Source organism: Triplophysa dalaica, chromosome 18 (genome assembly GCF_015846415.1).
Source record: "Triplophysa dalaica isolate WHDGS20190420 chromosome 18, ASM1584641v1, whole genome shotgun sequence".
NCBI classification, from domain to species: Eukaryota; Metazoa; Chordata; class Actinopteri; order Cypriniformes; family Nemacheilidae; genus Triplophysa; species Triplophysa dalaica.
The window spans coordinates 15,286,273-15,313,898 of NC_079559.1; the positions used below are offsets into that span (position 1 = coordinate 15,286,273).

General features: G+C 39.4%; 1 protein-coding gene across 1 annotated transcript; it reads right to left on the minus strand.

Annotated features, from left to right (window-relative positions):
- Nucleotides 1–2,220: 2,220 nt before the first annotated feature.
- On the minus strand, nucleotides 2,221–20,355 carry LOC130440381 (dynein regulatory complex protein 11-like). Its single transcript, XM_056773480.1, has 19 exons — nucleotides 20,132–20,355; nucleotides 19,587–19,905; nucleotides 19,334–19,453; nucleotides 19,130–19,240; nucleotides 18,632–18,703; nucleotides 18,218–18,423; nucleotides 17,852–17,936; nucleotides 17,645–17,749; nucleotides 17,492–17,567; nucleotides 17,295–17,401; nucleotides 17,098–17,184; nucleotides 16,804–16,880; nucleotides 16,617–16,699; nucleotides 16,420–16,527; nucleotides 15,417–15,616; nucleotides 15,208–15,294; nucleotides 14,950–15,127; nucleotides 14,621–14,859; nucleotides 2,221–3,279 (listed from the first exon to the last, which is right to left on the minus strand). Exons 1-19 carry the CDS (start codon nucleotides 20,140–20,142, stop codon nucleotides 3,157–3,159), a joined length of 2,394 nt encoding a protein of 797 aa, XP_056629458.1. The 5' UTR covers nucleotides 20,143–20,355; the 3' UTR covers nucleotides 2,221–3,156.
- Nucleotides 20,356–27,626: the final 7,271 nt, after the last annotated feature.

Consider the following 27,626-nt stretch of genomic DNA (forward strand, 5'->3'; position numbering starts at 1 on the left):
AGGGTGAGACAGAACCCAAACGCAGGCAGCTTAAGGGTTAACAAAAATACTTTTATTAATAAAACAAACAAACAACCTCGATGGGGGAAAAACACGATAAATAATATCATCTTCAAACCAATAACTTCCCACAAGAGGGATAAAAAAAACACAATGAATAATCCAAAATAATAAGTCCAACACGAAACAGGGAAAGTCCACAAGAAAATGTAATCCACAGGAACCGGACAAGGGCGAGTAAAACGCACATACGAAGAACAAAGCAACCATTAACAATGAATCGACAAGAAACATGAGAATGAGGGGAACATAAATAGGGAAGCACTAAAGAGGATAATTGCACAGGAAAAGAGACGGGCAGGTGAAAAGACTTTACATTAGCAGGAAGATAATGGGACAGGTGAGGGAGATGACACACTAAATGGGACACTAACGGAGAAACAAGGGGGCGGAGCTAAACAAAAAACAGGACGACACGTGCCAAAATGTCAAAACATACCGACACGTGTCTCCACACAAATAATAACAAAAACTCAGGACAGGAAGACATTTTCATAGCCATCACTTTAATACTATATTATGTTATTTTAGTAGTTCCTTTGGTTTTTAAGATCCCTGGAGAGAATTAAATCCCAATTTAGGTCAGTACACTTGGTTGAATCTAAATGGTATAATAAAATCAAGGTTGGACTTTTGGTTTATTTCATGCCATATTAAGAAATGTCTCTAATTGCTATAGACCCACACCAATTTCTGATCACTGCCTGATAGGTTTAAATCTAAAATCCCTTGCTGTTCAATGTCAGATTAAGGGATACTGGAAATTTAACGCCAATCTTCTGAAAACAGAGTCTTATTGTCAAGGAATTAAAACTATCATCACAGAAGTAACTGAAGATAGCTCACTCATATGACACGGCTAAAACGAATATTATCTTTTGTTTTAGATGTCATGCAATGTGGCTACACGATTTAAGGTTCGAAAATACTTTATTTTTTTGCACACACCATGCATGTTTGTATCTCCTCTTTGTATCGCCTCTCTGAAATGCACAGATTTTTTACAGAGCTCATCGCTCTGAAAAGCGAGGTGCGATATGATTGGCCAGTAAAACAGTGCGTAGTGATTGGTCGAATACTGCAAGTGTGCAACGGAAATGTAACATCTCTTACCATATTTTGAAAATGATATATTTTTTGGAATTATTATAAAAGTTACACTTTGGATTTTTTTTAAATAATATCTTTATTTTGAGGAAATTATAAATTTAAGTAAAAGCACATCTCACGGTCTAGTCCTGCCTACTTTACTACAATAAGGTATGTCCAAATGTATGTTATACATAAATATGATCTATATGCTTATATGAACTGTATGAATATTATCTACTGTCTGAAATAGGTCTACATTGATGTGCAGGGGGAAGAGAATTTATATGCGAGTCAGGTTTATATGATAAAACACTATCGCAAAGGAAACACCTCTGTATCTCTGCTCGAAGTCATCAGATAAATCTGTGTGCTCCAAGTTCAACAGTAATTGGGGACTGGTCTGTGACTCAATGGATGTATTTTTATTGATTCTTAAATGAATGTTGATTTTAATTTACTAATCATCATCAGGGCCTAACTCGCGTCGTTTTCGAGGCCCACCCACTGTTTATATGTTATCAAATGATTTTTTTAGGATTAGTAAATGTTTTTCCAATGACCGAAAATGACTGTGATGGTGCAAGTGCTATGTTTATAGCGCATATTTTTCATTTTAAAACATACTTAAATTTCAACATAAATAATCAACATTACCATATCAAGGGGAATAATATAGATTATTCCATAATCAATTATGTTTTTTTACCATAATCATATACAGCCATATATATTAAAAATGTATTTTAATATTGTAATTAAACTTATTCATTCATAATAAGAAATAAATAAAATAAAGAAATACAGGGTTTGAGGGGAATGCGGTTCATGTATTCTCACATTTTAAACAAGGTTATTATGAACATAGGTTATTATTAACACATCAAACTCATGGAAATTTCAAGTATAACGAATCAGGCTTTAAAAAAAAACAAGTAATCAAATTACGAGCTATAGCACAAATACATGTAATAAAACAAACCTAAACAAAAGGTTTCTCATCCCCCATACTATTTCTTTTCCTTACTATGGCAGTTAATGGGCAGTGAAATCTGTTTGGTGACTTACATTCTTCCAAATATCTTCCTGTTTGTTCAATAGAACAAAGAAATGTATACAGGTTTGGAACAACCTGAGGGTAAGTAAAACGATGACTACAATTTCTATCCCTCTATTGGTTAACAAGATGGGATATTTGAAGAGTATTTTCTTTTATTATGTTATCATGTTTCTATTGTGTTAGTCAGCTGTAATTTTGAGTTATTGTGGCTTAAATCAAAACAACCCAATTGAAGTTTGATTGATATTAATTGGAATGCACAATAAAAAACATGATTTTTGAAAAGGTTAAAAACAGTTATCCTCATTTTGGAACCAAACTCTTCATTTGCACTTATTTGATTGAAAAGTCTAAAATAAACATACACTTGCCCGACCATAAACACTCCAACTTATGAAATCATAGTGGAAGTGGTCAAAAGAGACGGGTTAAAGCACCAGGTGTAAATGGGAATGTGTCTTCATCAACCACTTAAAATGCATCTTAATAGCAGGTATAAAGGGTCTGACACAGACAAATTTAATGAGGAAAGTTACTGTGCACCTTTTAGTTAAAGTTTCCTTTATTAATTTGTCTCGTAAATCAATAACTGTAAATGCCAGTATTTTAATAGCATGAGTCCTCTGCTCTTTTCACGATCAGATTTTAAATAAAAATTTAAATATATAGGCCTACTAGTGATTAGTGATGGATATCTCCTTAAATGAAGGTTATGTTATTTGTGTATTTATAAAACCATTGACAGACTATTGCTTTACTGATTGATAAGCAAAACAAATAAAAATAGGCTACAGTATGTTATGTGGTTATTTATCCCTTTACTCAATTTTATTACTTATACCCTATAAAAGCTATTTACACACACACAAAAACAAATGATGGGAAATTAACACAAGCAAACAAACACTTTTATTGCTGAATGCAAGGAAATGTAATACTGTGGTTGGTCACTTTTGTACTTTCTTCATGCCACCTTTGCCTTTTTTTGGGGGGGTCTCTTTATCTCTTCCCTCTTTTCCCAAGAAGACTGTACATCTTCTTTTGCAGAGGGGAGTCTTAGAATACCAGTTCTGTTAAACAAAAAACAAAACAAAAACACCCGGAATGAAAATCTGAGGGTTTAATTAATTAGGTAAAGAGACTGGCAATCCAAAAAATGAGATATCATCAAATTAGATATTTACTAGTGGTGGGCCGTTAACGGCGTTAACGGCGTTAACGCAGTGAGACTATTATCGCGCGTTAAAAAAAATGTCGCCGTTAATCTATTCTCAAAGTTGGGTTGGGAGCTGGGTCTATACTACGCAAGCTATGATGACTTTCACCTTGATATTTTAGCGCGGATGTATACCAGCTTAACTGCACTGCACGGGGCGAGAACGAGATTTTTCAACTCGCGTGATTCGCGTCATTCGCGGAAGCAGAAGCCGCCTCATCATCTCATAACCAGGGCTTCATTCTCGCAGCCTCATCATCTCATAACCAGGGCTTCATTCTCGCAGCCTCATCATCTCATAACCAGGGCTTCATTCTCGCAGCCTCATCATCTCATGACCAGGGCTTCATTCTCGCAGCCTCATCATCTCATAACCAGGGCTTCATTCTCGCAGCCTCATCATCTCATAACCAGGGCTTCATTCGCGCGATTCGCGCAGCAAGTAGGTCTATTGGCTCTTTGCATTAACATATAAATCACTCGCGCTTGAGGCGCCATTCGCGTTTGGTCTGAACACAACATAACGTTACTGTGAAATTACCGCATCAAACGTGAAGTGCTAACATGGATGCAGCTATGAAGCCGCCGGGTTTGCTTCAGGGAATATTAATTTTTAAGAAGCTTCCCAATAGAAACATCGACAAGACTAACGTTGTTTGTGTAACGAGTTATAATAAATACAATACAAGTTTAATGTATTGTTGCTTTTTCACTAAAATCCTTATTATTTTATTACTGATGTATTTCCGTTTTTCTCTGAGCAATATATGTTGATCTTTACGATTTATTCTCCAGAGACTTTTATTTTGATATTTTCTTCTGCCGCTGTTGTGGTGCCATTTTGAAGTGTGTGCGCGCCTCTCTTCAGTTTGCATTGCATGCGGTGGAGAGAGGTAAGCGTTTTTCAGAGCTCTACAAACTTAATTTGCTCATAGATTGAAAAGTATGTTAATCGTGTTGATATCCCTTTTGTGAACAGTACAGAGACTGTGTATTGTGTTCTTTTGCATGTTATATGTGTGAGTGGATCAATAATGTGGAGATATATTGTGTGGGCCTTATGATATGCATTAACAGGGCTTTGAGTCATTAATCAGCTAACTAGTGTTGTATCATATAGGTGATGTAATGATGAGATCTTCACAAGCAGTTTGTCATCTTTGTTGATGTTGATTCACAGGTATTCCACATCTTTCAATGTTATGTGTATTATTTTTGATTGTTAATGGAGTTTGCATTGCATGCGGTGGAGAGAGGTGATGTAATGATGAGATCTTCACAAGCAGTTTGTCATCTTTGTTGATGTTGATTCACAGATGGTGATCAGTCCATGTTGGGTGTGAGCGACTATTAATAAACATCCCTGGTCTGGTGAACCGCAGTAACAGTGTCCTGGTCCTTCTATTACACAACGCAGAGACAGTAGCGTAACAGCGGTCAGTTGCAGACCGGTTACATTGGTGCCGTGACCCGGATCAGAAGATTTGCTTCAGGATCAACGTCAGTTGGGTCGCCGAGGGACGCTGCATTGAGGTTCAGTTTTGTTGATAAAAGAACTGTGAGAATACAACGGACATTTGATATTTCTTAAATCGAATTATGCATTTTCCCATTTAAGTGATTTATTTTTCTCACGTTTTCTGATATTTTGCAATTGTTTATTCTGTTTGAAAATTAATCTTAAAGTGTAAACATGGCATTTAGTTTAAAAGATGATGAAGTTGATGCTTATGAGACAATTACGGGGTTAGGTCTTGGGAGGGGAAGATTTTTTAGTGAAACCCCAATTGTGAGACAGCGTAATGTGAACAGAACACCTCCTGTGTTAAGCTCCACGCGTGTGCCTGATCATGATACTGTGCCCTTAGCTGTTCCAGACATAGCAGATCCAAATTGGCAAAGTTTGATAGCACATATTGCTCAACAAGTGGGGCAAACCATGTTAGCATCTCAAAAAGAGGCTAGTTATGGTGGAGGAGAGAATAAGGGTGCACAGACACAGGGGTTAGGTACCAGTAAGACATTCTCAGACATCCCTTCACTTAACTTGACTGGAGTGAGATTGGTTGTGCAAAGTGAAGCAAAAGAGCCCCCAGTCTACCGTGGTGATGCATCAGACAAGCTTGGTGTGCGTGAGTGGGAGGAGCTGATGGACACATATTTGAGAAAGAGAGGAATACCATTAGCAGAGCAGCATCAAGAGATTATAAGCAGATTGATGGGCAAAGCTAAAGATGTCGTCAAAGTCACTCTTCGCTGTAATCCAGCTTTGAACCCAGTTGAAAACCCAAGGGTTATCATCGACATCCTGAAACAACATTTTAGCGATGTTAATTACTCATGTATGCCCTTGGCTGATTTCTATGGAACTGTTTCATTAGCAGGAGAGGATCCTGTCGAGTACTGGGTGCGTTTGAACAAAGCAGTGGATTTTGCAGAGGAAGCTTTAAAGAGACTTGGGCGACGAATGGAAGATCCATGCCAAGAAGCTGCAATGATGTTTGTGAAATACTGCCCTGATTCCACTCTTGCTGCAGTTTTCCGTTTCAAAGCTCCAGAAAAGTGGACCGCACAGGAAATCCAAGAACAGCTTGACCGGTACCACACAGAGTTAAAAGAGCAGATGTCAGTCAAGCCAAAGCGTCACCCTGTTACAAGACATGTCACCGCTCACGTTCAGACATTCAATGAGGATGAACAGGATGTTGACTCTCCAGAGCTAGGTGAGTGCAGCAGAGCCAGTAATGCACACACTGTACAGGATGACAATTGTATGAGAACTCTGATTAATCTCCTTGATCGTGCACTCGCTCAAAATGCCCAAATGCCATCCCGCCAGCCCCAAAGCAAGCTCTGTAGAGTATGCCAATCTCATGATCACTCTACCGTAACACATTGTCGACGAGAACATCTGTGTTTTGCATGCTTTCAGCCTGGACACAGTAAGAGGGATTGTACAAGTGACAGGTCCAGACCTGGTCCAGCACAATTCCGGGGTCCATTAGGTTTAAACTAGATCGCTCACGTTTGGAAGGGGGATGCGTGAGCATAAGTGAAGAACCCCTAGAGAGTGTTGATCTTCACCACTTTTATGAGAATGCACGCGCACAGGCTCCCACTGGGACTAAGGTGATAGCACAAAATGTTCAGGCAGTTGAGGCATTCGACGATTTGTTCTATGCACCAGTCAGTATTAATGATGTGTTTTCAATAAAAGGAATGCTTGATACAGGCTCCATGGCCTGCACTTTTAGTGACAAAGTGGAAAAGAGGATGTTAAGTGAAAATGTACTGCCTTCACCCACACCACTTCATGAGGAAGTCATCTTAGTCGGATGTGGTGGCAAGGTTACAAAACCAAAATGCATGTATGAGGTCCAATTGAAAGTTTATGGAGAGAGCTGTCTAGTGCCTATTCTCGTTGTACCCGGCCAGCGGGATGATCTGATCATCGGTACAAATGTCATAAAATTCCTTGCGCATCGCATGAAAGGTAGCAGTGACTTTTGGAGACTTGTTTCTAATCATACAGTGGAGCCTCTGGCGGGATGTGAACAGTTCCTGGATGTAATGGCCAACACATGTCGGTGGAAGGGTTCAGAGCTGCCAGACAAGGTGGGAACAATCAAGCTACAGCAGTGTGTCACTCTCTTACCCAGGCAGGAACATCTTGTTTGGGGAAAGCTGCCAAAGAACGCTCCTATGTCACCTGGGAGCACAGTGGTAGTGGAACCTACAAATTCAAGGTCTGTGTCAAGAGACATTATGGTCGGGCGGGTGGTCACGCCATTATGGGGTGATCGCTGGGTTCCTGTAAAAGTCACTAACTTTTCTGATAAGCCAGTCACCCTTAAGAGGAATCGCAAATTAGCAGATGTGTTCCCATGTGTTGCCATGGAAGATTTTGAACTTTTCCAGGGGCTGAGTCGAGCTGAAGTGTCCGCGGAGGAGGGTCAGCAGTCCCCTAAATTGTCAGCTGATTTCAAACAGAGATTGGAAATGGTTGGCCTCGTTGATCTTGACATTCAGTCTGTTTCTGTCAGCCAAGTGACAAAGGAGAAGTTAGTGCAGTTGCTAGAGAGATACAACGACGTGTTTTCTAAGCATGCATTGGACTGTGGAGAAGTAAAGGGTTTTGTTCATCGCATACGACTAATGGATGAGCGTCCATTCAGACTCCCTTATCGTAGAGTGCCGCCTGCACACTACCAAAAGTTGCGGCAGGTTTTGTCCCAGATGGAAGAACAAGGGATAATTAGGAAGTCTGTGAGTGAGTACGCTTCTCCGTTAGTCCTGGTGTGGAAGAAGGATGGCAGTCTGAGACTGTGCACAGATTTCCGATGGTTAAATGCCAGAACAATAAAGGATGCACACCCACTTCCACACCAGGCTGACTGCTTAGCTGCTCTGGGCGGAAACACACTCTTCAGCACCATGGACCTGACGTCAGCGTTTTATAACATCCCCATGGCTGAAGAGGACAAGAAATACACTGCATTCACAACTCCTGTAGGGCTGCACGAATATAATAGGATGCCGCAAGGACTATGCAACAGTCCAGCCTCTTTTATGCGGATGATGGTAAGCATCTTCGGAGACTTAAACTTCAGCAGCTTGTTGTGTTATCTTGATGACCTGTTGGTGTTTGCTCCGAATGAGCAGGAAGCGCTGGAAAGACTAGAGGTCGTGTTCAGTCGTCTGAGGCAGTACAATCTTAAGTTGAGCCCTAAGAAGTGCCATCTACTGAGATCCTCTGTAAAATTCCTGGGTCACATCATCGACAGGGATGGAGTTTCAGTAGATCCTGCCAAAGTCGAGGTCATCTCGAAGCTGACTAAGGCAGATCTTATGGAAGATGATAAATGTACTCCATCAGTGCAGAGGATCAAATCAGTTCTTGGTATGATCTTATATTACCAACACTTCATTCCTGGATGTTCTACTTTGGCAAAACCGCTTTTCGCCCTTACTGGTGGGCAGAGGAGGAAAAGAGGAACCAAGGGAGATATTCAAAGGGGAACTTACAGGAAGCTCAAGCCCACGGATTGGACTTCAGAATGTGATAGCGCATTATGTTGTCTTAAAGAGAGTCTGCTTCAAAGTGCTGTTCTAGCCCACCCTGACTTTACTCTGCCTCTGATCTTAGCGATTGATGCCTCACTGGACGGACTGGGGGCTGTATTATCCCAAGTGCCTGCGGGTGAAGAGCGAGCTCGTCCAATAGCATTTGCAAGCAAAACTCTGAGCAAATCACAGAGGAACTATCCAGTTCATAAGCTTGAGTTTCTGGCACTCAAATGGAGCGTGTGCGAGAAGTTTAGCCATTGGTTGAAAGGTCAGACATTCACCGTATGGACAGACAACAATCCGCTCACGTACATCATGTCCAAGGCAAAACTCGCAGCATGTGAGCAACGTTGGGTGTCCAAACTGGCAGCATACACCTTTGAACTGAAGCATATAGCAGGGAAGAAGAACGTGGTGGCGGACGCTCTAAGTAGAGACCCTTTTGTCAAGACCGTGAGCAGCAGGCTAATGAAGGAGTCATATCATGATTTGCTTGTGGAGGCTGAAGCAGTTGATGGAGATGGGGTTCGAGATGCCTTTCGTCAAGGAGCTCAGAATTTGCAGATTTCCTTCCAGTCCTGTCTTGCCTTACCCTCTGACAGTGCCACTATCAAAGCCTGTTTAAGTTTACATGATCAGTGGGAAGAAACATCTCAAGCAAGAGCTGTGCAGCTAATTCAGTCTTACCCAGATTTAATACCTGCTGGTATTGACACCCTTCCTACGATCGCTGCGGATGAAATTCGTGAAATGCAAGAGGCTGATTCAGTAATTTCAAGGGTGACATTCTTTGTAAACTCGAAGCGTCAACCATCGAGGCGAGAGAAGGCCAACATGAGTTCCAGAACCCTATCTCTTCTCAGGCATTGGGACAAATTAAAACTCAAGGATGGAATGATGTACAGAGTCACACAAGATCCACACAGTAAACAGAAGCGGTATCAGCTGGTCTTACCTTCTAGCCTCAAGGGGCAGGCTTTAAAGGGTGTACATGATCTTGCGGGTCATCAGGGCCAAGCAAGAACCATTCATCTAGCCCGCCAACGTTTCTTCTGGCCAGGAATGGGAAACGATGTGTGTGAATACATCAAGTGCTGTCAAAGATGCATCCTAGCCAAAGCTCCCGAACCATCTGCGCGGGCCCCTCTTGAAAGTATTAAGACCTCTATGCCCATGGAGCTGGTATGCCTGGACTTCTGGTCTGCGGAGGATGGGAAAAAACGCTCTGTGGATGTGCTCGTTGTGACAGACCATTTCACGAAGTTGGCTCATGCCTTCCCTTGCGCAAATCAGTCTGCAAAACAAGTTGCAAGGAAGCTGTGGGATCGCGTATTCTGTGTGTACGGATTCCCGAGCCGCATCCACACAGACCAAGGAGCCAACTTCGAGAGTGCCCTTATAGCAGAGCTGTTGAAACTATCAGGAGTTGCCAAATCTCACACCACTTCGTACCACCCCATGGGAAACGGAGGAGTAGAGAGGTTTAATCGGACCTTAGGGAGTATGCTCCGAACCCTGCCTCTGAAAGAAAAGCACAAATGGCCAGAGCAAATACAAACGCTGACTTTTGCCTACAACGCTACAGTCCATGAGACAACTGGGTTTGCTCCATTTCAGCTTATGTTTGGTCGTGTCCCAAGGCTGCCAGTGGATGTCATGTTCAGACAGGTGCTACATGACCCTGTGGTTGTTGATCATGGTACTTACCTGAAATCATTGATGGCATACCTCCATGAGGCGGTTGAGATTGCGCAGCAACATTCTGAAAAAGAGCAGAGGAAACAGGCAAAAGGTTACAACAAAAAAGTCAGAGGGACATGTCTCAATGTTGGGGACCGTGTGTTGGTGGCGAATAAAGGAGAAAGAGGCAAGAGGAAACTAGCGGATAAATGGGACCCTGTCGTGTACACTGTAATAGACAGGAACCTGCAGAAGCACATTTACAAGCTAGAAGATGGGAAGGGAAATGTGAAGATTGTGCACCGGAACCTGCTTCTAGACATTAGTTTCCTACCTGTCGAATCGCCTGATGAGGAGGAAAGCATTCTGCTTTCTGCGGAAGATTCAGAGTGTGAGTCACGTAGTGACAGAAGTGAGTTCTGTGCGGACAACTTCGAACCCACAGATCTGGAGGAGAGAACCAGAAGATGGGTGAACGTAGACTCTGAAAGTCCTGTAGTTCCCGATTCTGATGATGAGGAAGCTGTGGGAACGGACCATGTCAGTTTGAAAGGAAAAGAGTCACGTGACCGGTCACAAATTGAAGAGAATAGTAGCAGAGATCTCCCTCAGAGTAGAGTTCAATCCAGCTCACCATCTCTTGATGTCAACATTGACTGTGACACAGACACACAAGCCCAAGTTCTTATTGACTCACAAACTGACACTGATACCCAAGTTCCAGTCACTGACGTTCAGGGTGTTAGGACACGGGCAGGTAGAGTCGTTAAGAAAGTGAACAGATTAATTGAGTCAATGGTTCAGAAACCCTTTTATCTTCAAGGTGTAGGAAGTAATCTGAAAAAGAGAACTGGGTCATTCCTTTCTTTGTTTTGAAGAGTATTCTAATGTGTTTTGATTGTGTATGATGTGAAGACATTTTGATTTCAAATGTGAAACACAAGGGTCAGGTTATATTATGGTGTACAAGGCACCGTATTGTTCCAAGATAATCTTAGATTTGATCACTCTGAGGTTTTTCTTGACCTATTAGTGGGTAACTCACAAGTTGAACTAATGACTGTTTCATTGCAGACCTGTACCAGTTGTTATTTTATTTGGATCATTCAGTATGGATTTAAGTGAAATCCAGAAGGGGTGAATGTAACGAGTTATAATAAATACAATACAAGTTTAATGTATTGTTGCTTTTTCACTAAAATCCTTATTATTTTATTACTGATGTATTTCCGTTTTTCTCTGAGCAATATATGTTGATCTTTACGATTTATTCTCCAGAGACTTTTATTTTGATATTTTCTTCTGCCGCTGTTGTGGTGCCATTTTGAAGTGTGTGCGCGCCTCTCTTCAGTTTGCATTGCATGCGGTGGAGAGAGGTAAGCGTTTTTCAGAGCTCTACAAACTTAATTTGCTCATAGATTGAAAAGTATGTTAATCGTGTTGATATCCCTTTTGTGAACAGTACAGAGACTGTGTATTGTGTTCTTTTGCATGTTATATGTGTGAGTGGATCAATAATGTGGAGATATATTGTGTGGGCCTTATGATATGCATTAACAGGGCTTTGAGTCATTAATCAGCTAACTAGTGTTGTATCATATAGGTGATGTAATGATGAGATCTTCACAAGCAGTTTGTCATCTTTGTTGATGTTGATTCACAGGTATTCCACATCTTTCAATGTTATGTGTATTATTTTTGATTGTTAATGGAGTTTGCATTGCATGCGGTGGAGAGAGGTGATGTAATGATGAGATCTTCACAAGCAGTTTGTCATCTTTGTTGATGTTGATTCACAGATGGTGATCAGTCCATGTTGGGTGTGAGCGACTATTAATAAACATCCCTGGTCTGGTGAACCGCAGTAACAGTGTCCTGGTCCTTCTATTACACAACGCAGAGACAGTAGCGTAACAGCGGTCAGTTGCAGACCGGTTACATTTGCACCTTGTGCAATGTGGAATTGGTTTAAAAAAAACACTTTCTCTCAACAGGTAGTGGTCTAGCTTTAGTTGAAACCAGTAACTTTGTATTGAGATCTAATGTATTATGGCTCCTGTATGACATATCGCTTGTTGCTCCCTCACTCTTTGTAAGTCGCTTTGGATAAAAGCGTCTGCTAAATGACTAAATGTAAATGTACTGTAGGCAGGGGTGCCGCCAGAAATTCTGGGCCCTATGGAAACCAAAATTTCTGGGCCCCCTACATTTTTTACAGATAAAATTTAACCCAATAAACATGCCCTGTATACTTAAAAAAAGATACTTAGCACATTGCATAGTTAAAATGTCTAAAGATGAGTACAAAGCCTACAAAAACAAGAATTTTTTTTAGAAATATGTACTTGTTTACATAAAAGGGAGAACATTTATTATCTCAATTGCAATTGCAAGCACAAGAGAACATTATGTATTGACATATACTTAACATGAACAAGCTTTAGCTGGGTCAAACTGCTCATTCAGGAAACATCAGCTACAGTAGAGACACGTTTTATTCAATTTTATATTATATTTTTCTGGGGCATTTTATTCATATTAAGAACGTCAAGTTTGACAGTATCGATCTTAGCAGCCGCACTGTCACTTCACAGAACACACGACACGGCAAACTAATTTTGTAATTTTTGAAGCGTGTAGATTACTTTTTGTTTTGCGAAGTTATCATCATGTGGCGAACACAGTAGATAAGACGTGTTTAGAGGCTTCAATCTTCGCGAAGTTTCGCGCTCAGGCTCACCTTGTTCGGCTGAGACGGGGACGGGGGGTGGGGGACGTGGGTGTGCAGCAGCCGCTGAATCTGTGTCTACGAGACATGTTAACCCGTCCCGGAGACAGCAGAGATGTTATTATTGTTGGATGTAAATCATAATTCAGTAATTATTTTACTAAGCTCGCTAGATAAAAGCAGGTCATGTAGCAACAAAAATAAGTTTTGGAATACAGGAATATGGCAAGCTACCTTTCTTTTTGAAAAACTGTGTGACATACTGTCGACTTTGGCGTTCTCTGTCTTCTCTTGACTTCTTTTCCTTCCGTTTTTGTTTCCCTGACTATTGATGTGACGTGTCTGCGTGTGTCACTGTCTGCGGCAAGTCCAATAAGCAAGAGACGCTACACTAGCGAGCGCAGGTGGAATGAACCATTGTGAGAGGGAGCAGGGAGGGTTGTGACCGAAACAGTAAATACATTATTTGTTTTTTAAATATTAAATCTATGGTCAAAACGGACAAAATACACATTTAGTGCACGAGGGGCCCTAGCATATTTAATGTATGTATTAAAAAAAGAGAAAAGAAATAGGAAAATAAAAAGGGGGTCTGCTCTTCTGGGCCCTAAATCAGGCTGGGCCCTTAGAATCGTCCTAACCTTCCACCCCTTTACGGCGCCCATGACTGTAGGAGCTCTTCCAGTCTCAAGTACCACCTAAACGGAAATCATCCCTTAGCTAATGCGGAAGTAAACGCAAGTTCATTTTATTGAACATAATTTAATTTTCATCAACAATTATCATAGTAGAACAGCTTTCTCAAGCAGTTTGTGATGCATTTTGGAAACAGGAGATGAGCCCCTGGTCTAATGCGCCACCTGGCTTGAGAAACCCGTTCTCAAAGACTTACTTTTAGTCATTATTTAGGTAGCACACATATTCTGAATGCCTTCGGCAGAATTCAAATGAGCCATTTTAATCTAGATTAATCTAGATTAATTTTGGAATTAATCTAGATTAATCTAGATTAAAAAAATTAATCTATGCCCACCACTAATATTTACATTTACATTTAGTCACTTCGCAGACGCTTTTATCCAAAGCGACTTATAAAGAGTTCAGGGAGCAATAAGCAATATGTCATACAGGAGCAATAATACAGTAGGTCACAAATACAAAGTTACTGGTTTCAACAAAAGCTAGACCACTACCTGACAGAAAGAGTTAGTTTTTTTCCCTTTGTGTCATGATTCTACCTCTCCATGTAATGTCTTTCTTGATCTTGTGGTAGAGTCATGACAAAGCTTTAGGTTTTGTGTGAAGAGAATAATATTATTGTCGATCATGACTTAATATGTGTTCTCTCCGGTCTCATCTTTGGCCCCGCCCCTCTCGTTCCTTATATAGCTTTCCACCTGTGTCCCATTACCCACACCTGCCCATTGTTATCTTCCTTTGTTACTCTCCCTATATATTGCCCTCGTATTTGCTGTCTTGTGCTGGTTTGTTTTGTGCTACTTTTAATGATGGCTTTTGCAGGAAGACCAGCAAGGAAACCATTGCAGTTGTCCAACCTTAAGATCACCAAGGCCTGGACAAGTAGTTGTGCCGCATGCTCAGTGAGATAGGGTTATATCACACTAGACATGACCTCATTAGGGTTATATCACATTAGAACTTTCTACAATGAATAATGAGAAATCATGTCATGGCAAACATTAGAAGGATAGTTGATTACTTTCAGGGCTTCTTCTTCGTCATGAAACTCAGGGACGACTCCAGCAAGTGGAGACACAAACTCTGAAGCCGTTAGTGGTCTTCTAGGGAGCTGCTGAATGCGGTGTTCACTCAAGACGCTACAAACCACCTTCACCATGTGACCCGGTGTGCAGCCCTCAGAGATCTTTGTCAGGAAGCTGAGATCCAGATTGCTAGTCACTTCTCCTCCATTATCTCTTATCAGCTCTCTCCATATTACTGTGAGAACATGCACAGGTTTGAATGGAAACATTGTGATGACAATATAATCTGACATTAAAATTAATTTCAAAATAAAGGTTAGTTTACGATGTCTGGATGCATAGTCTGATCGAGGAATGAGGATGATTTTATTGTAGAATTCACACAGGGGCTCTAGCTCTGCCCTTTGTGGATCATTTGTTGTTCCCACTATCAGAATGCAGTCTTCCCCTTTGATGGACTTGTGAATCTCGGACAAATTTTTCGTCAGACGCTTTGGATCTAACTGTGTATGAAACCATAAAAACAGTTTGAACAGTCCCACAAGAACAATCACTAATGGGTCCCATTATATACACTCTTTACCTCCTTCTCATCCTTTGGTACGTTTTTGTAAAACATCTTTTCAGCATCTCCAATCCATATTACAGAGGGTTGCATCAGTCTGGCTACCTACATAGAATATAATATTTATAGTATTCAATAACAATAATAATAACATGCATAATAATCATAAATGTCTAGTTGGAATTCAAAGAATGTGGGACCCTGCCATTATCACAGAGCCTTTTTACCATAAACACCATCTGTAACATCATCTGCAGTCCACTTTTACCAGGGTATTTTCCAGACACATTTGATGGGGAAAGGTCAAACAGATTGGCTCCGGTCTCCTGGCAGATGGCATGGACCAACATTTTCTTGCCCACTCCTGATGGTCCCACTAGCAGCATAGACTTCACTAGGGGAGCTTTCTCATGAACCACTTGAGAACCTACAGAGAAAAAAAACTTTTTTCTTTAACTCTCAGTCGCAATCACTGATCTATATAAATGACAGGATAGCACATAGAAGGCTCAACCAATGGCAGGAGGTGAAGCCACCCAAAGCGATCGAGTCACCATGTTGGGATGACCAGCCGACAGAGGGCGTCATTGACTTACAGTCAAAATAATCATCTGTTTTGCAGCGTACCAGGTGTGCGATTAGTTTTAGTTGACATGTATGTCAAAATGAAGTAAGGATGTTATTTGCAATGTTTATGTTTATTTCTGGCAGAGTATAGCGATGTATAGAAATCATTAAGGTGAGTGTGTAATACATAGTTTTAATGGCTCTTGTTTAAATGTTTAAAAATAAAGCTTCATGACTTTAAGAACATACACAGCCAGCGTTATTTCTCTGAATATGCTGTAAAGGTTACATTTCATTACTTTGTGTCTATTCCTCATTTATGTTCCAAAATGGTGGTACCTTGTGAGTTTTGGCTATTTAAAGTCACACCAAATGTGTTCAGCTGGGTTCAGGACTTGTCTTTATGCAGACCAGTCAAGTTCTTCCACACTGACTGAATCAATAATTTCTTTCAGAACCTTGCCTTACACACAGGGGCATTGTCATGTGAGGATAGAAAAAGGCCCTCCCAGACTGTGCCTATAGAAGCACCCATAGACTATCATTATATGCTGTAGAATTAAGATTTGTACGTACGGAAATGACTGAAGTAATCAAACCTGTTTATTAGGAGGGGACATCACAATACTTTTGGCAATATCGTTTTTTTTCATCTGTACTCACCTAATGGTAGGACAGCATACAGGGCTACAACCTGTCGAACATCAGATAGCGAGGGCTTTGGCTCAATGCCAGACTGTAGTCGGGTTGTACCAAGGTAACTATAGTCCCCTGTAATTCAAAACAGTAATAAAAATTGTAAAAAATCTAAACTTGCGAAAGAAAAAGACAGTAAATAAGCACGAATTGTACATAAATACCTAGATAATCCTTTAGTTTAACATGATCTGCTTTTTTCAGCAATTTCTGTTGAACCAGCTCTTCAAACAGTGACTTCAAGGTCCTTAAAAAGTTGATGCATTAATGAATTTAATATATACTGTATATATTTTGAACATTCAAGAAGATCCAGCCAAAAAACGGAACCCCCAAGATTTATTTACAAACCTTTCTGATGTGAGATCCACTTTGTCCTGTTTTTCTTCCACTTTCCCCTTTTTGATGCCTTCTTTTTTTGCTTTTTTCTGTTCAACAAGGACAGTAAGCTGAGGTGAAACTGTACCACATACAAATGATATCAATGATACAATGTCAATTAACAGTGCTGTAAGCCAATAAGCTTGGAGCGTAGCGTATTGGAGAAAGAGTTTTTAATTTAGTGTCTGACTCTGGTGAAAATGATGTATACATTTTTACACTCAGAGCAGTGTTAATGTCAATGGGAGTCATAGTTTACAGAACTTTTACGGCCCCTTTGGACTTTCCGCTCTTTTCTTTATCCACTGCCAGCTTTAAGTTGGCCAGCTCCTGTCTCATCACTTCATCCACCTGAACATGAAATGACATAGTGCTTGAAAATCATTGCCAATGATAAACTCAAACATTTACAAATGTGAATATCATGATGACACACTGTAAAAATGCATCTAATGAATCACCTCTTTTCTTATTTCCACCTTGATGACTTTTCTCTTCTCCTCTTTTAGCAGCTCCATCTCATGTCTTTGACTGAAATTCTTGGACTCATCTTTGTTTTTCCAGACCTCTGCACACCAGACAAGTCAGTTACATTCCCTCCCTTGACAATGATGTGTTGTTATTCTACCACATGAATAAATCTTTCATTCTGACTTGCCAGAAAACCTTTTGTGTCCTTTCTTGAGATCTTCCAAAAAAGCAGACGGTCGCATCCTCAGTCCAGGCTCTTTCTCCTGTGACATTACTGTACATTAGGAAAATCCAAACAAAAAACACAGCATCACATTGGCTCTCTGTGTTTAAATCCTACCGCTTCTTTAGCCTTCCCTTTGTTTCTCTTTTCTTTTTCCTTCATCTCTTCCTTTTCACTTCTGTCTTTTGTTGCTATCATCCTGCTTGTTGGCTCCCAGCTCCTCTAAGGCATGTTTTACAAAACATGTTAATGCAAAACTGTCATTTAATAAGTTAGTTAAGTTAACCTTCTAGACAGAACAGTCTCAAAATAAAGTATGTTAACCTGCTCTGGTGTTTTTTCAGCAAATATAAGAGCTGAACCTCCATCCTCCTCTTCTGGGTAGTCAGGAAATGAACCTGTTCCATCACTATTGAAGAAATTCAATGAATTAATCTCATATAGCAGGGTTCAATTCACATTACAGGTTCACCCTTTCTACTGCTTGTAATTAGACATTTTGGATGTGACGTGACAAATGGCTTGTTCTTAATGCATCTGGTGTAGGCAGGTTGTTGAAAACGGATGTAGCTTCATAAGTACATATGCCAAAAAGTGTAGATGTTAAGGCAAATACTGTGCAAGATACAATATTGTCAATAATACTTTAGAAGTCATTTTATGGTGATCCATTGTGAAAATTCCACTCACCGACATTCAATGGACCACTGTCTAATCTGATCTTTCATAATTTCCTTCATTTCTTGACTTTCCAGTTCCCAGAGCAGTTCAGTAACAAAGCTAATGGACTTCTGATAGTCGTCTTCATATTCCTCTTGTCTCTTCCGTCTATTGGCTTCATTGTTCTGGACAGCAAGTTTTAACGGGGATGGATTGGGCAGTTTTGGATTCTTGGCCTAAGAACAGCAGAGCCAGCAGAGAAAAAAAGCAGTATTAGAGTTCTATATTGGTGACAGAACCCTGGTCACATTCTCAGGGTGCTGTAAAAGCTGTAGAATCACAGTAAATATAAAAAATTTTTGTTTGTTTTACCTACAGCTACTCTATCAATGGTGTAGTACATATAATGATGAAAATAAAGTATATTAAATGGGAACATGTTACCATTCTGAGAAATATCGTTTCCTCCTCATGCAGCCTTTTGGTGTTTTTTCTTTGAACAAAGCCTCTCCACACCTAAACAGATTTTGAAGACTTCGTTGGAAAATGTATTGTCCAAATATTATCAACATACATTATAAAAACATCATTGCTATCGTAAAATATTAGTTCCTGAAATTTTAAATGATACATTGCTGATTACATGTCAAGAATAATTTGAATTATTTAAATGTGAGGCATTATAAATGTGATGACAGTATATCGTCGCCGTCATTCTGTACTGTACGTCCAAATTCACAATTTTTCAGGAAATGGAAAGAAAGGTGTGCATTTTACATGAGATTGCATACTGTGTTGTCAAAGTTGACAAGTACTTTTCATTGGTTAGCTAATTGTAACACCCAATGACAAACATAAAGGGTGACTAACAATAATGATTTCTAGGATAAAATAAAAATCGCTAAATATGCAGATATAAGGTTTACAGAAGTGATATGGTACCTTCTGTATGGTAACTGCGGCCTGGTCAGGGGTAATTGCTATGGCATTTTCTTTAGCCTTCCTCTCACGATTAATGGACCTCTCCAGTGTGGACATACGCACAGCCGGAGGCTTGGATGTGCAAGAGAGAAATAATACTTCAGACTAACTAGTGATTGCTGTTTAGAAGGAATAACATGTAAAACACAATACATCTGAACCCACTTCTGGTTTGTCTATGGACTCCATTTGGTTTAAGAGAGTGGCAAACATTTCTTCTCTTTCCTCCAGTTCTTTTTTCCGCTCTCGAATGAAATACCTGGGGACTGGAATCTCGAGGTCCTCCTTCAATAGAGTATCAGAAATATTCTGTTGTCTTTGTAGTATTAAAATGGCCTCTTGGACCCCAGCATAAATTGAGGGTTACAATTACAAATCTTAATTTAATCTCAAAATACATTCAAAAATTCTGACTCACAGGAATTAATTTCAGGTCTTGAATGATATCATCCATATAGTGGTACTCTGAAAAGTCATATTCCACCATTTCATTTTTGAGCTCCAGAATTCGCCCCATCACACCTTCCAGCACCTGTCTCATCACACGCCTCTTTTGAGGGTGAACGCTTTGGTCATAGGCCTCTTCAAGCTTCCTAAAGATCTGAAGGTAAAGGACGTAGAGGGTCGCAAGCTTTTGAAAGAACTTCCCTCTGTCTCTCACAGGTTCTTCTGAAAGTTCTCGAGCCAGTACACAGCTGAGCTCTCCATGGGCTTCAGACCACAATGTCTTATATGTCCTGATAGAGAAAAGATTGTTTTGCTGAAGGAGCCTCGGTTTACAATGCATTAAGTTAAAAAGAATCACAACTTTAGATGAAGTTTGAGTATGTTATGTTTAAATGGAACCGTCGCAATGTTGTTACTGCCACAATTGTAATAATTTTAAGACAGTCCAAGGTACCGCCTCAAATTATTATTAATATTATAAAATAGTTATATTACGAAAATGTTTATCCTACAAACCTGTCAGACATAACGTTAGTTGTCCTCCTGTGTCACAAGCAACTAATAATATGACATTTTACATACGTTTTTAAAGGAAATAATCTGTATTTAAAATAACACTTCAATGTTCTGCAGTTACCACACATACAGTGTTTCCACATCCATAAACAAAACAAAAATGTATTCAGCAAAATACAAATCTATAGTAGCAGAGTAGTCGTACATCACACTGACTAAATAGGCTGAAACTTGTTGTTTCTATGGCGACGCTTACTCATGACGGGAAATCTAAATATCAACAATAAATTGGACAGTTTGCCAGGACGTCAAACGCTTTTATTTGAATTTCAAAACATACAAATACAATTTCATTTTTTTATTATTAAACTACATTAAGTACATTAATAACTTATCAGTAAATAAAAATGATGCACCATTAAAATAAAAATGAAATTAAAATGGCAATTCTATTTCTTTAGTGTTGTAGTTGTAATGTATATTACGTCACACGAGGACATCTAGTGGCGGTATGCATTAAAACGATTGTTGGTAATGGGGATGTTTTCTAGAAGTGTTTAAATAAAGTTGTGTGAAGAAGCAGGGTTCACATGAGTGTCAGAATTTTTTTTAGCCAACTTTTTTAATTCAGATAGTATAAACGTAACAGTCCATTATGTAGATAAATTATGTAGATAAATTATGTAGATAAATTAAAAATAAATAAATCAAGATATTAAAATCAAGGCAATATGATGGCATTAGAATAAAATATGTACATGAAGGCAAATTAGGCCTAAAAGATTTCCATGCGCAGGATAAAATTTGTTTAAGTACACTTGACATAAAAGAAGTTCACATGCGCATCTACGTTTTATAAATCTGTGAATTGTTTTTTTGCGCTAAAATAGAGTCTGAATGCTTATCAAACTAAAAATCTTGACTTGTTTTTGCTTTTATTAAGTAATGATAAATTATTTCGAAAAGTTCTAAAATAATGTGTATTACGGTCATAAAGAAATTATTCCTTAACAAAGCCCTTATTGGTTCAGTTTAACCAATCAGGTCTGGGTCTGAGATAGGGAGACCTGTCAATCAATCTACCGTGAGTGACGGGGTTTTAGGACCGTAACGGACCATAATGTTATATGGAAGCGATCGCAATGACACAGCGGCCCAAATAAAGCCTGTGTAGCATGTTAAATGGGGAGTAACTCATATCTCAAAACGGGGATTACACAGACGACTGAAAGACTAAATATAACTATAACTTAATTTAGAGCACAGTTGAATGATTTACGGTTAATAAGATTCAAAGTGAATATGGGATTATTATGCAACATCTGGTCATCATCAGCGCACATTTAAACTGCACAGTGTATCTGGCATACTCGTCACTTACACCTGCTGGACTTTCTAAATTTTGCATTATTATATACCTCACGAAAGACGTCCTGTAGTTCTATGAGATGATAAGACAACGCAAAGGTAAGCACAGCACTGTTGCTGCTGTTCTTCTTTTGTTCTGTTGTATTAGTATGTATCAATGAATTGCAGATTTTGGGCTGGCGTGTGTATGAGTGTAAAAGGCCGGTAACGTTTCTCATGTTGCTTTCAGGTTAATTATTGAGGGCACTTTGTGCACAAAAATTTGCATAGTGATGCATGTTTTTTAGGTTTAAAGACACTGGTTATATCTTTTGCCACATTGAAGTGGTTTATGGAAAATTAGTCATATTTTCTAACTAATTTATTTGCTATTTTTGATCTGTTGTCCTGCTTTTTATTATATATTTATATCTTGTCACAATTCGTTTTACATTTCTAACACATTATTTTGGCAGTTAAGATGTTGGTCTGTTTTTTGTTGGAGTGGTCGGTAGTGATCCTTTGGGCAGGAAATTGTCCACCCAAACTGGCAACACAGGGAGCATCTCAGCCCTAAACATGATTTCTGCTTGAATGTGATTCAAGGTAAATAAAGTACTATTTTTTTCAAAATCTACAGTGTTTTACTTTACTCAAAATACACCCTATATAAATGCTTATGTTTTATGTATTTAATAATTAGAGAAGAGTGAATATCTATCATTCGTCGTCGCGACATAGACTATACTGTCACTTTATCTTTTAAAGAGTACGTCGCATGAGATCGTGAAAATGACGTTTCATGCAGTCTGTTATTTTGCCGTGTTTGAAAGTAAGCTGTCTGCCAAGTTGTAAGTCCGAAGGTGAATAAATAACAAAGTTATTTGCTTGTAAAAATGGGAGTCGACTCTAAATCACACAAACGAGTTGTGGATGCATATCTACGTCACTATACATAGTACCCGCCTACGTTTTGCTGAGACTGACGCGAAACTTTATGTCTCCTCCCCCAAACACTGTCGCTCGTTCGTGATGCGTGTGTATCATGTCTAGAGTCTGTGTTCTACGGTGTGAAACTAAGTCAGTCTTATTTCAACTACAAAGGAAGAACGTCTGAGGGAAAAATGGTTACAATTCATTTTTCAAATGATACCAAAGGAGTATAACCCCAGGGTTAAACTGTGCGCGCGTCATTTCACCGAACATTGGTTTAATAATCTTGGCGCGTTCACTGCAGGGTATGTGAAACGACTATCATTGAAAGAGGGGGAATACAAACTCTATTTGGACCTGTTAGCTCCACCGAATCCCAACCTGTAAGTGTGACTTTTGATTTTTGTCTTAACTTCAAGAAATATTTTCGCACCTTGTATCTGTGTTTAGCTAATGGATATTACGCTAACGCATGTACCATTATTTCTGGGGTGTTACAGTTTGTTTATATTGCTATTAACTTTGCATTTTGACACATCAGCACGTGCACCTATATAGATATATTTAGCTTATATCATTTTTCATAACGTCGACTTTCTGAAATGTTCTATGTAGCATGACAACGCGAAATCGAAATAATACTGCTAACGTATTAACATTATTATTTATTTCATTGATGAGCAAAAGCACAACATGCATGTTGTCACACTGGGAGTTTTTATGACAGGAGTTGTCACTTGCCACTGACAAACATCCTGCTCCAGTCGTGGTGGAGTTTGTTGTGGTCAACTCTAGCTACACATGTCATATACATGACATCCAACCACCTGTAAACCGTAATCCTGTAATAAATGATGGTAGTGGGGTTCCATTTACGACAAATGATGAACGCGTTTGACCAATCAATTAGTTATCACTTTTGGCTTAAGTCTTCGCCTCACTGTGCGTGCAGATGCGCTCACACCTGCCTGCTGCCATTCCTGAGCAAGCTCTGCACTGGTGGCACTCTGATCCCGCAGCTGAAACCTCTTTAGGAGACGATCCTGGTGCTTGCTGGACTTTCTTGGACGCCCTGAAGCCTTTTTTTCTTCTTTTTTTAGGATTAAGTTAATTTTCATGGCAAAGAAGGACTATGCAATTCATTTGATCACTCTTCATAACATTCTGGAGTATATGCAAATTGCTATTATAAAAACTTAAGCAGCAACTTTTCCAATTTCCAAAATATATGTAATTCTCAAAACTTTTGACCACGACTGTACACACATATAGCCGCAGAAAAAAAGAAGGGACCATTCCAGCTTTTCATTTAAAATCAGCATTTCTAGATGTATTGTTGGGCTCATTGTAAATCCAGTTTTTGCTGTGTTTTAATAAAATCAAACCTCAGGAGTGAGGAAATATATATTTCCATATATATGTTCAATATTTTTACACGTGCAGTACCATATCTCATCACATACTGATTATAAAATAACATATATTGTCATATATAATTTAATAAATGAAAAGAGTCGATTGCTATTTATATAATATATGGTAATATATTGCAGCAAAAACTTAAAAGTGAAATGTCTATTTTACAAATGGAAAGCCAACCAGGTTCGTCTGGCCTGAAGCGAGGTGTCCCTCTAGTTTCGACTGATCCTAAATCATGTTCATCTTGACCCGTAGAACCAGGTGACCACCAACCAGGACAATCTAACCTGGAAATAATCGATTTGGAAGCTCACCCCGAATCATGTCCATCCAGAATCGAGCCAAATGATCTCTGCGGCTCATCAAAAGAACCAGTTATGAGAATTAGGCCAATACTGCGCAACCTCTTTTTTCAACCCTGGCCAAAAGAATGTCAGAAAGTTTTTGTAACACCAAGATGGCCAGCCAACTAATGATCGTGGGGGAGAGGAGATATAAGACATGCTCTCAAAAAGGCGAGGGAACGACAATCTGGTACACAACATTCCAATCTACATCTTAATCAGGGTTAGAACACCATTTACGCATTAATAAATCATTGTCAACAAAGTAAAAATATTTTTTATCAACAGCACGATCGGGAGAGACAGCAGAGGCGAAATACCGGGCAAGTGAGTTATCCTTTCTCTAGTCATTCATCTGAGTCTGCCAGAAGTGAACGTGCTCTTTCTGAGTTGGGCTCCTTTTTAAGGGACATATCAACCACTGACGGGGCATCGCCAACCAAGATGGGTGCAAAGAATGAGTCAGACAAATGAATGACATAAGCACCTTGCCCGCGACTGAGCGCGAAGGAGCAGGTAGGAAAAACATCAGAGTGAGTATCAGACAACTCTACAGGTTTACAGTTCAGATCTGGTTTGTCAATCCCTTACATTACAATATTACTGTCTCAGAATTGTAATACGTTACATGACTCCTGTATTACTTTTGAATTACTTTCACCACAATAACTACAGAAGTAGGACATAACATTCTAAAAAAAAAATTGGATTTTCAAAATACATTTTGCCAGTCAACTTCTTCATTTGACTGCTGATTTTCAAAAGAGCCAATGGCTTCCCAGGATCCAGCTGATCCTCAGACATTTCGTGAGTAAACTGGCATTGTGTTCAGGTTCATTTTCATTCTGTTGCCCTTTGTTAGCTTTATACCTGTGTACCTCAATGAGTGTACAACATTCATGACAGTACCTTTTGATTATATAAATTGTCTTACTTTAACTTTCACCTTTCATTCTGTTAGTAGCTGAATGACATTGGATGTAATGAACCATTCTCTATTATATGCATAATATTCATATTTTGTTAAATCACAAGCAGCAGTGGAGTTCATGTAGAATAAAGGACCTCATATTTTTCATACGTGTTTATTGTTTTTAGGGTGATTTTCATCACTTGTTGTCAAGGAGCTGGTAAAAAGCACTCGTAGCGCTGTGCAGAAAGGGATTCAAAGATCTGATAACCAGGAGGTGCTATATTCATCAAAATCTTTGCTTTTGTGTCCTAACAAAAACCTTGTTTTGGTACAAATATGATGAAATGAATTTACAGATTGTAGTGTGATGCACTGCTGTTAATCTGACATGTGATTATTTTCCTTTGGAGGTTGCTGCCAAACTTTTCATACTCAAATCATGATAATAATGTCAGCTAGAATAAAAACTATTAAATGCATTTCTCAAACTATTAGACCCCACTGTATCTTAACACAAACGATTCATGTTGTTTTTCCAATGTTTTTTATCAGCCTGATCATCCCAGGCCTCTGCCCATTGAAGTGGCTATACATCGTCAGCTACTTAAATTTTTAGAGATGCCTAAACATTATGGAAATGTTGAATTGGTTTGAGGAAAACAACAAGCTTATCATCGTTATGGGATTACCGAATCCCTGCAGAAGCTTGGAAAGTTTTATGTCTGATCATAAAGATGGTCTGAATGAAACTCTGGCACGTGATATCATGCGCCAAGCAGTAACTGCAGCCAAATTCTCCATCGGCCACACTATGTCTGCCATAGCAGCTTGAGGATGAGTAACGTCCTGATTGATCCTGAGAAGCTGAAGATCATATTTATTGGTTTTACATGCAGCAAGCTCATCTCAGCTTGTGAGAAACCAGACAATATTTACTGCGGTGAGTTGAGTTTCTGTGTTGCTAAAGCATTAAGCCCTAATGTGATGACAAAAATTGTAGCCAAGCTTTGTGTTCTAACAGCACACGACCAAAATCTACAGGGATGCATTAATGTCATTATACGGTAACTTTTGCTAATTAAATGTTTGCTTACATCACAGACCGAGCTCATCAAGTTGCACATGCTGTCTTAGGCCTGGGAAAACTGCTGTGGGACATGGTGCGTGGTCATCACATAAAGCTTGACGGCCTAAAACTATCTGAAGGTAAGAGAACAGCACTAACAAAAATCATCATCAAACTCATACCAAGCCCTTGTGCAGTCTCTCTGGGAGTTCTCACCAAATGTCTGCATTGAAAGGTGAACAGCTTCCTAACTTCAATATAAACAACATATTTATATATGAAGGAGTGTGATAAAAGGCGCGTGTGACCAATCGCTGTTCTTGTCCATACAGCCTTGACTTGATACATCGGAGAACATGCATTGAAGATGCCGACAAACTTACATTAGTCAAATTCTCAAATAGCAGGTGGTGTGGGCTGAGAAAAAGGTCAGTAGCTCTGGAGTTCAACTAATTACAGAAATGCAGTTAGTCGTATTAAAAGCTGAGTTTTGTTAGAGAAAAACCTTTAGAACCTTTAGATTTGGCTAACCTGTTTGTAATACATCTCCATGAAATGGAAGGAAGGAGTCGGGAACCGGAAGACATTTTAAACATTTAATAACAGAAATAATAAAAGCCGGCGGCCCCTCACGGCCGACCGCCGGCGAGCAAAACATAAATACAAAACACAAGAACATAAATATAAACTTAACATAAGTTCGGGCCCGGTCCTCTCTCTTCGACGGTACAGTCGCTAGTTCGTTTTATATGCTCCCAATCTCCTACGTGATTCGAGGCCGGTGTGCGCACAGCTGGCGCTAATTCACAATTACTCACCGGACTCGAACCACGGTCTCGCCCCGCCTACTCTACTACACTGTTATTTATATTTCTCAATTGAACAGGAAGCCAATAAAAACCAAAAGAGACACTTTAAAGAGCACCCAGCGATCCAGAAATGCAGGTAACAAATCCACATCTGCACATGAGAACTAACAACTGCACACAAAAGATCCATACGCACAAGAACCTGCAAATACCAGAGATGAGCAGTCCAACTGATGTCCAACATTTTAGACTGCATTATGTATAAAACGTACAAAATATGGGACATGTTAAATTGTATTAAAACATTGTATTACTATAATGTATATCTAGTTACTAAAAACACTGGCATAAAAATTGCATTATACTACACATCTGTAACTAAGAACGTGCAATCCCTGGGATCGAAGCGATGACCTTGCTGTTGCTAACGCCATGCTCTTACCACTGAGCCAAAGGAAAGCTTAACATAAAAAATAGTCAACATCAAAAACCCCAAAACCTGTAAAACAGACATCAACAGCCGCCTTAAATGTCTCATTCTCTATGGTGTTGCCTCCAACAATTGCAATTGTTTAAATGTGCCTGTCACAGCCTGGCCTGCAACTGCCAAGGATCCTCATCAATGTTTATTTTAAATATTTATCAAGATAATGTAGAAATAGTT

Bases quoted from the DNA above. Each gene is read 5' to 3' on its own strand.
- LOC130440381 (XM_056773480.1), bottom strand. The intron at 15,128-15,207 runs GTAAAGAGTGTA...TTTCATACACAG, and splicing joins TACCAAAGGATGAGAAGGAG to TTAGATCCAAAGCGTCTGAC. The intron at 14,860-14,949 runs GTAAACTAACCT...ATGTTCTCACAG, and splicing joins AGACTATGCATCCAGACATC to TAATATGGAGAGAGCTGATA.